The following is an 18,923-nucleotide window of genomic DNA, read 5'->3' on the forward strand; positions in this document are numbered from 1 at the left end:
ATTCTCAGTGATTCTGTTATGCTAAAACTTGCAAATATTTTGCCACAAACTTGTTTACTTACATGTGAGGATGTGGAAAACACTACCTCTGCAATATGAGTCATAAGTGGTCATCACTGTCACTTAATAAAGTTCATTACAGAATAATGTCCATAATATTCAGTGGTCACATCAGACTACAGTTCTTTGGGAGCTCAGAGCTGCTCATGTACTTGTCGGGCACATCGGTCTTTCACTGTTTTCTCTATCACTTCATCCATACTAGCAGACATTTTCTCCCTCATTGCTGATTTTATTTTCACTATAGCTGTGTGAGCTAATTCTGTTACCTTCATGTACCTCCTCTGGAGTTCCTTTACTATTATTATTGTGAGATTTTCCAGTTTGAGAAACTATTATATCTCTCTTCTATTTCTATAATCCTTTTACTGTTATATCTGCAGCTACACTCTTTGTGGTGTACCAAGCACCATTCCTATATTATTCCTTCACAAAGCAACATCTTTTCTTATTGCATTTTCAGACGTTAATGTTAATGCTATGGGGACAGTTTATACAACATTCCCCTTCACATAATTACTGGCCATTGTGTCATATCCATTACTCTGTCCAAATTACAAAGTGTCTTGACAAGTAATCTATATTATTAGTTTCTCTTACAATACTGCACTGTGATTGGGCATGGGTAAAACCATAAGTTAGACCTGTCATTCTAAGAGGAATTTTTGTTTGGGATGGTTAAATATACCTAATAAAAAAGTTATGAGTATACATATAAAATGCTCACATTGTAATATCAAAAAGTGCTCTGCCAGCATTTACAGTGACTCTGATGTGCATCTTGTATCAGAATTATAGCCGTGCCAAGTCTTATGGGATTTGCACCTGTCTCTAAACAGTGAGACAGTTTGTATCAATATGCAGGTATGCACCACTTAACATCCAGGATTGCTTTTATCCTATAGAACATTAAATGGTGCAGATGTTAAATGAACACCATATTCTTTACATTGTGCTTTGTTTAATGTCCTTCTGCACAACGTCTAACTGCATTTACGTCTGCTTAGTACAGTATGGATGCAAATACAGTTGGATGTTTTTTGGAAGGAAGTTAAGTGGTACATACCTGTAACATGATGTGTCTGAGCTTAGTAGCTACCACTAATTTGAGAAAAAAAATAAAAAGAAACATTAGAAATGTGGAAGAACATATTTCTTACTCAGCCTATAATTGTGCTATGTAGTATTTTATAAAAGTTTACACCCATTACACATTTGGCCTCCTTTACATTAAATGAGGTGGAGGTTTTGGCATAACGGTTAAGGTATTTACCTCACAGATACAAGTTGTAGGGTTTGATTCTTACAACTGGTAACTGGCTAGGCTTGTAATAGTCTGTAAGTTGATAGCCTAGTGTTCATCTGTAATGTTATGAATACTACATAACAATGTCAGATAATTATTTCTTTTACCTTCTTGGAGTCTGCTCACTTTTCATTCTTAGAAAATGTAAACTAAAATTACTTAATATTATAGTTGTCCCATTCAATATTTCCTTATTTCATGTAAGATTATATACTTTTAGTCATCCAATACCCTTCTCGGAGCCTCATAATGATCTGTTTCATTTCCATTATAGATTCTAATGACATTATTAAAGTTCTTTGCATATTTTATCCCCAAATATTATTTTTACACCTCATCTAGCCTATTTGGTTGGATAAAACTGTGTTGTCGCTAATACTTTGAAAGACGTTTAAGCTGGTGATAGTTTATATTGCTGTCTAATTTTCTGAACACCTGTACAGCACTGATTTCACTTGTATCATTCATGCGTATCAGATGCAATGTCATGCACTATGAATGAAACATGTCTACATGTATGGCAATACATCATTTTACAGCAGTAAAACAGAACTAGAGATATAAAAAGAATAAAAGGACAGTCATACAAATCCAGTCATACAAATAAGAGTACATTTAATAATAAAAAGGAACATGCAACAAATCCAGCTGGACTACAAAGAAAAACATGCCATTAAAAAAAGTATACAAATTAATTCCTTGCATGGAGATAATTATTTCACCTAGCCTGTCACACACATTAGAGGTTTTTCAAATACTTTTTAATGTAGTGTGCATAGACTTAAAATTTATTATTTTTTTAAAAAATTGAGGTCTTCTTTCAGCTGTCTGTTGTGCTTTATACAACATGTCCCAGTACAAGGACAGTACTGTAGGATTTTGTCTAGTCTGCTTTGTAAAACACAAAGTATGGCAAGGGTTATATTGCATGGAAATCATTCTTTTTAGGTATGCATGTATCAGGCATTGAAATCCCATTTTATCAGGGAAACACATGGAAGCATTATTTACAAGAAACAAACTAAACAGTAACTTTGTGGCTAAGTGAAGCACCTGCCCTCATAAGCTAAAATGGCTGTCCGTCAGTGATGCCATACCCACTTATTATCTGTCAATCAACCCAAACCTGCCCAAAGTTAGCTGTGGGTGGAAGTATTACACTAAAGAACTTCCAGGATCTCAACAGACTTCTTTCACATTGTATTTGTACTTCAATTCTGAGTTTTTTTTATTTTACTAATTATTACTGCAATTATTTTTCTCTTGGGCTCTTGCATACTCCTTCTCAATGGCAATATTTCAATAAAGTATTTTGATATTAAAGTTAACTTTGTAGTTCTCACTTGCTTTAGTTTCTTTTCCTTCTGCAGCATGAAACATAATTATGAACATTTAAAATAACAAACCAAAGTCTGTATTGTCTTGAGATGTTGTTTTATAACTAATATTAATTCCCCCTACGGCATTCTTCATACTGTTATGTCTGGGGGCTTAACATGCAAAAAACTCACTGCAGTGCTCTAAACAGAAAATAAATCCATTCAATGCACTTTACTCAGTGTAGGAACCAGTGAGGCAAGTGCTGGAAGTGTCACAAAGATAGGCCAGGCTTTGTGAAAACGTATAAAGATACACACAGCACTGAAGAAGTTCAGGCAAAGTCCACTTTAATGCTTGAGCAATTCCAGTTCTGTCATCATCATCATCTTCATCATCAACCACATTTTTACCGTACTCTACATGGGATCAAGGTGAGGCACCATTTTTCTTGATTCAGTGATCCTCTCCTTCCTTCTTCAATGGTCATTCCTGCCTGTGCAGGTCTCTCATGCAATCCACCCATCTTTTTGCTAGCTGTCATCTTTTCCTCTTACCTTCCTCCTGTCTCAACCAAATCTTCATCACCAGATTGTCTTCCACACATGTTCCTTAACCACTGTAATTTGTTCTCTATGATTTTCTTTGCAATTGGAGATGCTTTGGCATCTGCTCTGATGTCCTCATTTGTCTGTCTGTCTCACAGTGTGCATTCTATCACCCATCTCAGGCACTTCTTCCCTATCACCTCTAGCTTCCTCAGCTTCTCTGCCTTCCCTGCCCAGGTTTCTGTATCATACAGAAACACCTTTTGTGTATAACTTACTTTTTAGCTTCTTTGGCATTTTTCTGTCATACACTACCCCTAATGCTTTGTGACAGTTGGCTGCAGCATTTCTGATTCTTGCTTTGACCTCCTCATTCAGACTTCCTAGATACTGAAAGATGTAAATCTGTTCCACTACTTCTCATTTAACTCAATGCTCAGCATCTTCTGCTTTCTCCCATCTTTAAATGAGTCTTTATATAAGACCAGGATGTTGGAGCTAAGCAACTTTTGATTGAATTTAGTTTCAGCACCGAAGAAGGCTGTTTTCTCAGCCGAAACTGGTTTGCTTTCCATTTATTTTTATTAATGGTATTTATTTTGTAATAAACATATTTTGGCTGCATCATCGTTGTGCTGGTCCATTTTTTGGCTTCTTCGTATGGTTGGTTTGGACCTTGCACTTTGTCCCACGTGCGTGCTTCTTGATTTGTTCCTGTGGTTTGCTGCTTCACGCTGGGGACGCCTGAGGTGCAGGCAACATCATTTTCAATAGCTTTCAAGTTTTTTTGGATTACTTTCAACTATATGGTATCCTTTTATGACATCGTGGATGGGAACTCTTGATTTTACTTGCCAAATTCTGGATTTTTTATTATCTTGGTCGGGTGTTCAAATTTTGGAGTATTTTTTCTATTACTGATATCAGGCCTATTTTTGGTGTTTTTCTTATACATTTGGACAACGGGAAGATGTCGAAGGTTGTGGCATAATTCTGTTCATTTCTGGCTGAATATTTTTTCATCATTTATTAGTTTTCTGGGCAACAACTTTTACATTATTACAAGGTACTGTGGACTAGTGTGTATTTGGGCTTATTTTTACATTGCAACCTTGATTGCTCAGATCACTGTAGGTTTATTCAACTTTGGGATTCAATACCGAATGCGAACCACATTTTTTGTCGCATTAACACCTTGGCATCATTAGAACAGTTTTCAATAGTTCTTCTCTAATTTTTGAACTGTGTACATGGGCACTACCTAAAGGAGATCGTGATGTTTGAATGAACATAGCTTTTTTCTCTATTTACCAGCATTTTGATTGCAAACTTTTACATCACTACACATATGCTTATAAGGTACTGTGGACTAGGGTATATTTTTGCTTATGTTCACTTTGTAAACTCCATTGCTTGCATTTCGGGAGGTTTATTTTAACTTTTGGATTTAACACTGACTGTCAACTGTATTCTTTGGTGTATCTACGCCTAGGCATCACATTAATAGTCGTGAACATTCTTTCCCTTATTGAACTATTAATATGGGCGATACTTAAGGGACAAATTTATTTAACTACAGTGTGGATTTCATCATATATTAAGAGACAAGCATTGGATTGGGACTTTTATGGTCCAGTTTGAATGTTATTATATATTTGTTTACAACTAATGATTATTTCAAGATCTATATTATATATTATATATTAGCTGATTGTTTTGGCCTTCTATATTGACATTGGTCATTTTTGTCCTATTGATAAAGTATTGTATATCTTTTTAACATCATTGACAACTTGTATTTTCATAATACTCTTGTGAACCAGATATCAGTGTTTTTGTTCTATAGACCTAACAAATGGACATGGTTCTGTGTGGGACCTATGTTAAGAAGGGATTGATAATTGTTATATGTGTACATTAGGAGCCATTATTTAGGGACTTACTTGACTTTCTAACAGCTTTGTCATCCAGTCTACTAACCATCATAGGTATATATACAATAATATGGTTCAAACCTAGTTTTTTGTCCTACCTACTTGTCTCTTTTAACTATGACTAATTGTATATGGTTTTGTACTGTAGTCACCTTATTTGTGGAACATATATACACTATCTTTATGTGAGCCAGCAACCTTAAGCCCTATACACTATATATTTTCAATTTATTTTATACAAGTTTTTATGATATTTATCAAAATTGGCATATTCTTTTGATATCACAAGGGACGAAGGTCCATACATATAATTGTTTCTTATTATCAACAGATTTTATATAACATAAGGGACGAATGTCCAGTTGTAATTTATAAGGATTGGTTTTCATACATGACATTTAGTTTGGGCCCTTTTCTCAACTATTGGCAGCAGAGACAAATAGTCGGCTACCATAATCATGTTATGAGCTCATGATATTATAGTAACTCATGATCAATATTCAGTTTGTATCATTTCATGCTTTTCATAATTGACCTTGTATATGGCAGAAAGGTTTTCTGGTAGTGAAACGAATTGTCTACTATATTTACATTTTAATATCATACATTTGGTCATACCAATTATTATATTTATATAGTGGGGGTTATTTGGTTAGTGGCTTGCTTTATTTATGAATAATTTTTTCAATATAATTGTTTTTGATTATTTTCCACAATTATTTGGTCATATACAGTATACAACCATATAGAGAGAGATATATATTTACTGTTTGTGATCTTTTGAACTTGGTTGCTGTATACCACACATTAGCTTCAAGATGGAACTGAATGGAATTTTGCAAGGCCTATCAGCTGACAAAGACAATCTGGAAGCATTTGGCTTCAATAATAGGGGGTCAACCAATAGCAATAATATTGAATGTGATTCCAAACAAAATGTGGGTTCATTTTTTCATAATTTGACGAAGAACATGAAACAACTTAGATCTAACATGGCACTTGAAGTTATTCAAGGCCTACCAACTAAAAGACATTACACCTAGAGGTCTTAGGATCCGTTTACAACCCCTAGTGGCTAATATTGATGCTCAGTTATCACAAGATTGGGCCTTGGCACAACATCAGGCCGCCATGTTGTTTGTCAATACCTTAATTGGGTATTATGAAAGAACTATTGAATCACAAATAGTTGAAATTCACAAAGTTTGTATGGAAGCCCAGGTATTTCAAACTGAAACATATTTCCAGGAATATGTTTCCGCTTTGGCCAAAGATTTGGCCAATTTGGAACAACAATTGATTAAGAGAAAAACACACAAATTGAATCAAGATTTGTCTGATTATGACAAAGATAGACCATTTGTTGTATCAAAGAATGTCAGGTTCACTGATAGAGTTAATAAAAATAAAAACAATCAGGGCAGAAAAAGGCCCAGGTCAATTTTAAGAAGGACAGATTCTTCAGTCAGTATGACCTCAGAGGATGAAAATTCCTCAGCTACTGATTATGATGTCCCCTCACATCAGGCATCCCCTGCTGCTAAGAGAAAACAGTCTGACCCTTTAGACCCTTTAGACATAAGACACGTAGGGGGGCAGAAAGCTTAGAAACAGACACGGGAATCCCCAGTTTACAGGTTCTGTTGCAACAAATTGTGAAATAGTGAATAATGTACATAATATTTCATCTTTTGAACTAACATCTGTACATATCCAAGTACTTAATAAAGGTCTGAATTTCATGCCCTCTGCACCAGTTTCTGAATTCAGTTTATTAAATTATGTTAATGATTTTTGTAGATTTTTTTTCAGACGAAGATTCCACTCAAAGATCTACTGATTTCAAATTTGGTAAATCAGATTTTGTACCGCCTATGGATAAACATGTTTCTATTTTTAAGGAATGTGTCATTAAAGATTTGCATTTTTCTAGCAGATACTTACCTATTCATAATAACTTTACTCAAGCTGAGAGACATGCACTAACTGAACTTTAACTTAATCACCAAATAATAATTACTCCAGCTGATAAAGGGGGTGGTGTTGTTGTTATGGATCATAGTACATATAAGGATGAGGCCTATAGACAGTTGGCCGATACTCGTTTCTATATTAAGATGGTTGTTGATCCTACACCTAATTTTAAGGCACAGATAGATTCTCTATTGGATTTAGCGATGGAAGAGGGGATCATTAGTAGACAGACATGTAAACAACTTAAAGTGGCTGAACCTATGCCCCAATATCTATATCTACTTCCTAAAATCCACAAAGATTCTATCAACCCCCCAGGGAGACCTATTGTCCCAGGCAGAGGCTCTCTTACAGAACCACTTTCTGCTTTCCTTACACATTATTTGAAACCACTTTTGGTTCATGTTAGATCCAGGATACAAGATACAACTGAATTTTTGAATATCATTCAGGATTCACAACTGGAAGCGGACTGGTGGTTATGCACTTTAGATGTGTCATCTCTATATACAAGTATTCCACATGATGACGGTATCTCTGCTATTTCCTATTGGTTAAACAAATCTGGGTTATATTCCACTGGCTTCAATAATTTTCTGGTTAAGCTTACTGAGTATGTGCTATGTAAAAACATCTTCTATTTTGATGGACAACCTTATTGGCAGATTAAGGGGACGGCAATGGGGGCTTCTTTTGTCCCCATATATGCTGACCTGTTTATGGGATTTTTTGAGCAATCATTTATCTATGATGTGGATCATAATTTGCATATAAATGATCTTGACATTTGGTGGAGGTATCTTGATGATTGTTGGATGGTGTGGCGTGGTGATAAGGACCATGTGTCTGATTTTGTGAGGTATCTTAACAACAACCCTTGGGATATACAATTTACTTTGAATATTGAATATGAAGAGATTGTTTTCTTGGATGTTGTTGTCTCCAGACAGGCGGATCATACTTTAGCCACGCATGTACATAGGAAGTTTCATGCATCCAGCTCTCACCCCCGTCACATCATCCAAAATATTCCCAAATCCCAATTTCTGCGTATGAAACGCATATGCTCATCAGAGGAACAATATCAAACCTGTGCACAAGACCTGTCACATAGGTTTATCGATCGTGGATATTCCAAGTATCATATCTCTCACACTATTGAGCAAACAAAACATTTGACATGACCTACTCTATCACAGCATCATAGCATGAAGCATCATGAAACATCCAATCCTAGGCAGCCAATCAGATTTGTTACCAATTTTGGGAACAATTCATTTAGATTTAGAGAAATCATTAACAGACATTGGGACATACTTAAGTCCCATGAACTTTTGAATGAAATTTTACCAGACAAATGCGCCTTTTCATATAGGAGGGGTAGGACCATACATTCGAGGTTTACACACTATAAGAAATACACATCAGCAACATCAGTTCAAACTACTTTATTTGGTGACCCACTGCTGGGCTGCTTTCCTTGTGGGCACTGCAGTGCCTGTGAACATATTCTGAAAACTAAAGAATTTTCCAGTAAGAATACATCTAAAGTATATCAAATTAATATTTTTAGTAACTGCAGTTCGGACTGGGACATTTACTTAGCTACATGTACCTGTTCTTCATTTTATGTTGGTCAGATGTCCAGACCATTTAAACTGAGGATTAGTGAACACCTCAGTGCCATTAGAAACCATTGTTTGTCTAATGCCCTTTACAAACATACTATTCAACATCCTACTGCTGTCTTTAAATTTACTATTATTGACAGAATTCAAATGCATAGAAATTTTAAAGCAGGTTGGCATAATAAACTTAATAATATGGAAACAATGTGGATAACCAGGCTAGGGGCTTTGTTCAAACCTTAATTAAATGAGATGGTATAATATGTTAACCTGTCTTTTCATGCAATGTACCTTAATAATTTATTTATTCTATCTTATCAACTCACTATCAGGTCTTCACAAACGTTATTGGTTTCAATTATGTTATGATTTCTATGACACTGGCTAAGTATATACAATCCAATAGGTTTTTGGTAATATCTCTTTAAATGAGTCTTTATATAAGACCAGGATGTTGGAGCTAGGCAACTTTTGATTGAATTTAGTTTCAGCACTGAAGAAGGCTGTTTTTTCAGCTGAAACCGGTTTGCTTACCATTTATTTTTATTGATGGTATTTATTTTGTAATAAACATATTTTGGTTGCATCATCGTTGTGCTGGTCCATTTTTCGGCTTCTCACATTTGTTGCCATGACAACTGTCTTATCTATACTCCATTTCATTTATGTGCTATCACTTTTGCATTCCATTAACCTGTTTTTTGCTGAAATTCTTATTCAGAGTCTGCTTATAATGCCACATCATCTGCATACAATCTGTCTCCCCTAACGTGTTTGCTAATGTTTGTACTTGTGCCATTGGGTCCATATACATCACCTACACTAATTCTAACAGCGTTTCCAGGACTCCAAACCACCACAGAACTGCCCAAATCAGCTTTCATGGAACTTTTGTCATATGCTTTCTCTGAATGTAGGAATGCCCATTTAGAGTCTTCTTCACTGTCACACTCAATCAATGCAAACATTAGGTTGGTTGTACTGCATCCTGATCAGAATCTGAACTGCTTATCTGTTAACATACTTTCTATTACTTTGCTTATCGATTTAACAATTATCCTCTACAGCACTTTCATGCAGTGCAACAGGAGTAGGTTACCTCTCTGCAGCCCAGTGATGTAAATGGAGCTTTATTCTTGTACAGTGCCACTAGAATGCTTACTATCCCGTCATCTGGTATACACCTTCCTCTCTATACTGCTATGAGTACCCTCATGTAACTTAACCAACATCTTGGCCATGTCTGCTGTGACCTCATCTGATCCAGCTGCTTTCCCAAAGTTATTTTCCTTGGTGCTGTTCTTCTTCATTGGGCGCATTCTTCTTCTTCCTATTTCATCTTCGGCTGAGTCTAGAACAGTACAGTTTCTGTGGGGTCTCCTTCATTCAGAACTTGCTGGAAGTACTCCTTCCATCTGCCTTTGTTGTCCTGTCTACTGGCGAGCAGGTTGTTGCTGGCATCTGTTATGAAGGGTGTCTAATGACTATATTTATCTTTCTGTTTTTGTCTTGCAACCTAATAGTTTCTTTGTGCCATCTGCAGTGTCCCTTTCCAAAGCTTGTAATGTTCCTCTGATGCCTTGTTCTTCACTATTGGGTCTGCTCTCTTAGCGTCTTCATTAACTAAACTAGTATTCCTTCTTAGTCTGGTCCATCTTTTCTATCTTCCACTTTTTCCTACACTCTTCTAATCTTTTCTTTTTTTTCCAGCTTTCCTTATGTGCCTCATTGCCACCAATCTCTTATATGGTAATAATACATACTGTTTTGAGAGTCTTCCATTCTTCAAGTCTGCCTATTTTTAATTTGTCTGATAACTCAACCAATCTCTGACTTTACCCCAGTGCCCTTTCCTCACATGGAGGAAGTCTGCTTGAGTTGAACTTTGTCTACTCTTTTATATGTGATCCTGTGATCGTCTCGCTTGCTGAACTATGTGTTAGCTGCCATCAAGCCATTTGCCAGACAGAAGTCAAGAATGGCCTATCTTTCTTTATTCCTGCTGCACACCCATGTTGACTCAGGCAGTTCTCCTCTTTGTGCCAGTATGTGCAGTCACTATTTCTAGGATGAGTGGTTTAGACTTTGATTTCCATTTTCTAGTAATTGTTTTTTGGCCATCAGGACAACAAAACAATTAGTGCAGCAAATAAAACCCATCAAATGGAGAGCTTCATCCCACACACACCCGTAACTAAATATATCAACTCCGAGATTGCACAACAGTGAGGAAAGAGCAAGGTTCACCATGGTGGCCAAGTGGTTCTCTTCCCTGGGTTAGCTTTTGCTGTTTTGGGTGTTCAACGTTTAGAGGTTTTGGTGATGTCATCTTGATAAAGTGTTCTTCTTCGATGTGGCTTTTTGATCCTTTCAGGTAGACCTACACACACATATGTATGTGTACATATATATGTATGTCTATATATATATATATATATATATATATATATATATATATATATATATATATATATATATACATACACATATATAACACTGGAAAATAGAAACCAACTCAAAAAATGAAACTAACACTGGAGCCAGAATAAATTGTGCGCTTTCGTCCCATTTATTATAGAACTTCTTCAGAATTAAACAGTAAATCACTGACTTCATTTCCTTTTATATCAAAACCATTTCACCGTCATATCCTGTAATGATTAAACCTTAAAGGCAAAGTTGTTCCATAGCCAGTAATGTTACAAAGACATAAAATATTTACTTGCAATTCAATTTATACTTGAATTCAAACTAAACATAAAACTTTCAAACATAACATGTAACTATAAAATCTAAATGTCAAAAATGAACATAATTTAAATAACTTTTAACTGAAATTTTGTCATTGATTCCAGGTATTACATCAGCTCTTAGAAAAATCTGCCATTTCAGCTCAATTCTCTCTAAAAAATTGAATGAACCCACAAATTTGTCTGCATTAACTTTTTCTACTACAAGGAAAGTGAATTTCTTAAAATTTTCACAACTTAAAGAATGCTTTGCTAATGCATTATTTGTATATTTTTTCTTTATAGCTAGGAGATGTTCTCTAACTCTATACCTTAATTTTCTTGTAGTCTTTCCTACGTAAAAGTTTTCACAGTTAGAACATACTGCAAGATATACTAAACTGTCACTCTGACAATCAAACCTACCTCTAGCTGTTAAAGTGTATTTTAAGTGTTTGAAATTATGACTATGTGCACCCATCATGTATCTACACTGATTACAATTCAAGCAAGCAACAGTAACTAACTTAGTAATAACTCTATCATGATTTTCATATCTGTGGCCACCTTCCAAAATCTCTTTTAAATTTTTATTTTTTTTGTTAATAAAGTTGGGTTGACTTCCTATAACTTTACTCAGTTCATCATTACCCAAAATAGTTTTCCAATTCTCTTGTACAATCCTTTTAATATTGGGTCCATCAATGCTCATAGGTACTGGAAATGCACATTTAAATTTCTCATTCTGTGTGAAACTCTGACTTAAATCTTTTTTCTGAAATCCAGCTTTAAGAATAGGTAGATATTTATCATCCCTATGGTTCTCAACATATTTAATTGTGTCATTCAATATTTCAGCAGAATAACCCCTACTTAAAAAGAGCTGCTTAAGTGCCTCAGTCTCTACTTTAAATTGTTGATCATTACTGATCATTCTGCTTAGTCTAATTACTTGACCTTTAAACACATTAATTTTCATGTGTTTGGGATGAAAACTTTCAAAATTCAAGTAATTATTAGTAAAAATTTTCTTTCTGTAAACATTACTCCTAAAAATCTTTTTATCCATATCCATCCCTATTTCAACATATAAAAATTGAACTAAAGTACCTTTATTTCCAACAGAAATTTAAGCCAAGTTACTGCCTGATTAATCTGTCTACAGAATTTGTCAAACTGTTCACTAGTTCCTGCCCACACAAAAATTAAATCATCTGTGTAACGCCTGTAATACCTCACACATTTGAATAATTCCATCTTCTCCAAAAAGGTGACTTCCCACCAACACAATACTAGGTTGGCAAAGACAAGGGCTACATGAGCCCCCATCACTACCCCACTCTTTTGTTGATAGGTTTCTGTTTCAAAAATGAAAAAGTTGTTATGTAATACTAATTCCATCAACTGACAGATAACAAAAATGTCTTCTTTACACTTCACTTTGTTCAATACACTTCGCTTTGTTCAAAAAAAGCCTCATAAACTCAATGCCTTCATTTTGATCTATTGCTGTATATAAAGAACAGATATCCAAAGTACATAACAAATTTTCATCTCCCTTAAACTGGAAGTGCCTAAGTTCTTCCAAAAACATCCATGAGTCCTTAAGATACCATTTACTTCTTTGCACGATGGGATTAAGTATATTGTCCAAATACATGGAAATTTTAGACATTTTACTAAAAGGAGCTGACACAATTGGTCTGAAAGGTGGATTTTTTTCATTTTTGTGTATTTTGGGGATGCCAAAAAGCATCTCCAATTGAGGCTGATCAACATTTAAATATTCAAAAATATCTATAGATATGTATTGTTGATGTAATAAATCAAGTAAAATTAAATCTAATTCTTGAAATTTCTTCCTAATAAAGTCTCTAGATACTTTAAGATACGTGCTTCCATCTGTTAATAACTCTTTAATACTACTAGAATAATATGTGTAATTCATTATAACTAATCCCTGACCTTTATCTGCTTTCATATATCTAATATCATTGTATGGAGCTAAATGTTTAAGTGCCATGTCTTCCTCCTTGGTTAAATTGTCCAAATTGTGCCACTGTTTATACATATATCCTTCCATTGTGATTGCTTTCTAATTGCTTATCCAGTCTCTCTTCTCAATCCTTTCTAACTTTGATTCCTATAGTTATCATGCAATATTTTAGATGGCCTACTTTTTGTTTTTATGTATTTTGTTGTATTGGGGTGTTAGAATATGTTACTTTTTTCCTTGAGTTGTATCCTTAAGTAAAGAAGATCTGTATTGCTTTAATAAATATGAGGCAATGTTATGGTTTAAGACAAATTATATTTCCTTAAAGAATTTATCTCTCTGTCTGTCTATTTATCTAGTTAGATAGATAATGCGTTATTTGTTTATTTATTTAGTTAGCTTCCTTTGTGGAAATTTACTATCACTGTCTCTACACTATTAACAAGATATTTATTATTTAGTGTAAACAAAATATGAAAATCCATTATGAATATATGTTCATGCTATATATCCCTTCTACATGTATGGAAGCAATTCTGTCTGCATAGTGATAGATGTGGTACCTTCTCAGAACTAATTGCTTGGGTAGAGGACTATATAATTTTTCCAGAAAAGCACAATTCCTTCTGCCCAATCACATTTTTGTTTGATGATTCCTTATTTTTGTTATAAATCAACAGTGATACCCCCAAATATAATTAGTACTGGGGGATATTATGTTATTATAATAATATAATATATAACATATATGAGTAATGATCAGTGGTCTGCAGATTGCTCTATGAAACTCTATCATTCATCATTAATACAAACTCTGAACACTGAAAGAATCATTATAGTAAAAAATGAAAAGTACCAGGAAAAATACTATTGTTATACTGTAATTCAAAACACATTTTATATAGTTTAGTTATGAGATACTTCCAGGGTGGCCATGGTGGTGCAGCGGTTAGTGTTGCCACCTCACAACAAGAGGTTCTCTGGTTCGATCCTCGGCTTGGGTGCCTTCTGTGTGGAGTTTGCATGTCCTCCATGTGGTTGCGTGGGTTTCCTCTGGGTGCTCCAGTTTCCTCCCACATCCCAAAGACATGCTGTAGGTGGATTGGACACTAGGCATGACTGTGTGCATGTATGTGCCTACTGTGGAAGGTTGGGCGCTGGGCTAACAACTCAACACTGTAAAACTCCACTGCCAATCATGAGCGGACAGGTGATCCACTGTGGTGGCCCCTAACCAGGAAAAGCCAAAAGAAGAAGAAGTTATGAGATACTTCCCTTGACTGCTGTCCAGTCGACAGAATGAATATAGTACTTTGTGGCACATATTACTCAGTTCTCATTGTGACTATCATTGTATGTGATAAACTGCTGTTAAACTAAAACTGCACATATATGGACTTGAAATGTATTTCCACTGGTTTTGCATTCATGTTTTGCAGTTTTGTTTTTTTTGTCTCTTTCTTTATGTGATAGCATCTGTTCTATGATTTCTATGAATTTATTTTATTTAGTTCAGTTTGCTTGATACAGTTTCAAGTTACTGAAGTTTGTTCATGAGGCAGTTGACATGAAATGGGAGATTTCAAAGTTCTGCTGAATTCCACTGATAAATTATACTTCCAGATGTGTATAGCAGACTGAATATTGTTCTTCATCATCAGAGTCAGTTATCGTAAATGCCTTAAATGTGTTGTCAGGAAGTAAGAGTTTGATGGTGAGGAAGATACAGTTGAAGAGTTTTCTGCTGTAGGTAGCAAACCCATTAATGCATATTGCATACACCTACTATCCTGAGTGCCTTTGGGAGTTGAGTCCTAATAAGAAAATGTTGCTTATCTGAGTTATTTATTTTTATTTTACTGTGATGACATTTGCTATTTGCATCTTAGATGAAGGCTTTGTTTGATACATAAAAGTAGTAACCACATTCATATTAATATGATTATAATTGTTTGAGTGACATAATGAAACACTGTACAAGAATACATTTAGCTACACCCAAACTGCAGGTGCTCACAAATGTAATTATTACAGTAGAACAAAAGCAGTCAATACAGTGTGTCTGGAAAAAAATATCACAACAGATACAAAGTGAATTGATTAGAGACTACTTCCCTTCTTCAGTCAAATGAAAAGTAATCCTAAAACGTTTGAGTTTCTAATTTATTTCTGTGAACATATTTTTGTTCCAAATTAAACACTAACATCTAGCACAGCTAACATCTTTTCCTTACCAGATATATTTTAAAAAATAACTGGCCATTGTGAAATCGCATCAGCCATTTATAAGCTAACATACAGAAATCCCTTTTTAAAGTTAGGTTTAAGCTGCAAAACAAGTGAAATGGCATTTCAATATTCAATGAGTAATATAAAAAGGACAGTATAGCAAAAGGAGACAATGTTGTTGTGTAACATTTTGTTTGTATCTAATAAAAGCTGTCTTGTTTTCAGGTAGTGGAACATCATGTGTCGATATTAATGAATGTAATATACAAGGTGTATGTCAAAACGGATTATGCAAAAACACAGATGGAAGCTATGTGTGTACTTGCAATACTGGATATACACGTAAGAAGAAATATTTTACTTCCTTGCCAGGGAAGACTGCATCCATAATTACTGTGAAACCAAAACTATGTTTATGCCAAAGAATATGTTCTACTAACTCTCCTCTTTCTTGTGTTGAAAAGTTATCACAGACACATTACTGAATGCATGTCAATGAGATTTATAATTCCCTGAATAATAACTGTAACATAATGGCTAATACATAGAAATCAATGAATAACAGTGTTATATTTTATAAACCTGTGTCACAACACAAACCAACAATCCAGGCTGATAGTGTACAAATAATGAAAAAAGTAAATAACAAAATTCACCAAAAAAACTATTTTAGAAGTTGTTTTTTATTAAAACTAGGTTAAGCACTTTCATTCCACATGATTCAGGAATTTTAGCAAAACATCTGGTTTTAATAAAAATGGTTTCCATAGAAGACTTGTTTTGTGATTTTTCTAAATGTTACTTGTAAAACAGTGGGACATATAAAAACTCTGGGGCATGAAGTTCCAGAAAATTATATTTTACAGAACAACTAAATACATTCGTAGAATTAAATGTCTCAGCACTATTTTTATAAACAAGAGCATTTGTGGTAACAGACTTACTCTTTGTGAAGCAAACATGCATCTTTAAATGGACCCGCATGAAAAGCTTCTATAGCAGGGTTATGTGGTAAATCACTTTAAGCATGTGAAGTTGCCATGTTGTTATACAACTTTATTTTATAACAAAGACATTGAAGGGCAATTTCAAAAAAAAAAACTGAGGCAAAAGTGTAAATAAGATGAATCCCATGTTTGTGTTGTATCTGTGAGTAACAGTATCCTACAATAGTTCATATGATATTTATATACACCTGAGGTACTGAATGGTACATTATTTAAAACAGTGACAGTTGAAAAGATTTATACTGCTGTTCACTATGAAGAATGTTTGAGGAATTCTACTGCTAAATGCTGTCCAGTATTATATATCTAATGGTAAATGTCTATTTATTAAAGCAATTATACAAAATAGTCTGAACTCACCTGAGTGACGGTTGCACAATACATTCCAAGTTTGAAGTAAACCAAAACATTAATTACTTAGAGGTGCTACACTACTCTAATGTGCATGTTAGCTCCTAGTAAGGATTCTACTTTACAAGGCAACATTGTGGCCCAGATTCCATTGGAAAATAACTCTAGCAAGAAAGCTAGTCTATGGTACAGACTGGATAACAAACTGGTTAACAAACTGATCCCATATAATAAAAATAGCAGATGCCGCCTCAGAATACAAAAAGATTATTGTTGAATTTTCATCAGGGCTCACAATTGAAATACCTTCTGTTCAGCAACTCATTCTTGGATTTCCAAGCTATTAACCCAGATATATGGTTAAATAAATTTGCCAGTAACTACAAGCTGGGTATTGTCATTCACTCACCATCCAATACCATGTTACTATAGTAATGGCTACGACATATAAAATTAGAGGTGCATTAGAAACAGGCTTAAATAAAATAAAGTCTAACATTATCACTATCATTGTTGAACAAACCTTGAGACTGGCTCTCATTACAGATAGTAGCCCAATCCAGATAGACTCTGTCTTCAGATATCTTGGCACCTTCATAGGCAGGTCCCTATCCTCTAATCACTGTGTATCAACAATAGTCAAAACATCCTTCTGTCTAGCTCATCTCTAACTAAAGTTATCTCATTCAGGCCAAACAAAGTTACCATTCCTATATACTCCACCCTAATCAGACCAGTTAGAGAATATAATGCTTTTCTAGTATGACTCTAAACATATCACACAACTAGAAAGACCTCAGAGATTCCTGACTAAAATGATGACAGGAATAGAGACCTCCACATCAGCAAACACAGGCTTGAAGCTCTATCTCTATACTCTGTCTCTTACAGACTCCTGTGAGGTGATTCATGTCTAACACTTCATACTGTTAGTGACCCAGGCTGCGTTGGTTTCCTTCCCTTCCACAAATCATATGGCTTCACAAACACTCAAACTAAAAAGACAAATCTCAAATTACTGAAAACCAAAACACATAAAAAATAACTTATATTTTAAGGAGGTAAGCTGTGTACCTTATCCCCCTGTTATATGCAAACTCCAAGATAACACAACTTTCTCACACACCACATACCCGATACACCATACCGGTCCCTGGGTTGTCAGTACATGCCTTATGTCTCCTTTGTCTTGATCTGGTAAATCATGGATGATTGCAATCAGTCATTAATGCCAGACATTAGACTTTCCCACTTTATATCCTTTAGTAAATGCATGGTAGAGCAAAAATTGTTACCCTAGCAACTTTCTAATTTTTTATGAGAAGTAATTAAAGTCTTTCATGATTTCATTCTGCCATTAATTTTGACTTTGTCTTAATGTATTTTGCCATGAGGTTATGATGTATGGTTAATGTTTCTCATCCCTCTCCATCATAAATCATGAATGTTGTTACCACTGAATAAGGTTTGAGGTCCTCATTATATGGGAAAAAACTCTACGGTGATAACTTATCACTTAGCACAGCTGACAAATGCTGAGCTTTACTGTGCCAAGGGTGGAGGATTCAAATCCTGTCTTATACATGACATCCTTGCCTTGGACTCTAATGGCAGAACCAAAAACTAACATTCACAGTGGGCAGGTAAGGACTGGAATCCATGTCAGACCTTTTTCAAGACATTCTGTTTATAGTATCCCTGGTGTGTAGTATGACGTCCACTGGTTTCAAACACCACAGTTTTTTTTAATTATGAGCCTTTAAGGCATGCTATTTGGAATATTCCTGGCATCTAGTCTTACCTCTGACTGACAACTTCAGATTTCTCACTGGTGTCTAGTGGTC

General features: G+C 34.9%; 1 protein-coding gene across 1 annotated transcript in view; it reads left to right on the forward strand.

The window, feature by feature from the left end:
- The window catches only part of LOC122801234 (mucin-4-like), a 152,887-nt gene that overhangs the window by 4,010 nt on the left and 129,954 nt on the right, over positions 1–18,923 (forward strand). Inside the window, exon 2 of the mRNA XM_044070786.1 lies at positions 15,932–16,063. Within this exon, the coding sequence (XP_043926721.1) occupies positions 15,932–16,063 (132 nt within the window). The remainder of the gene's footprint in view (positions 1–15,931; positions 16,064–18,923) is intronic.

Source organism: Protopterus annectens, chromosome 4.part1 (genome assembly GCF_019279795.1).
Source record: "Protopterus annectens isolate FY-2018-M chromosome 4.part1, PAN1.0, whole genome shotgun sequence".
Taxonomy (NCBI): Eukaryota; Metazoa; Chordata; order Ceratodontiformes; family Protopteridae; genus Protopterus; species Protopterus annectens.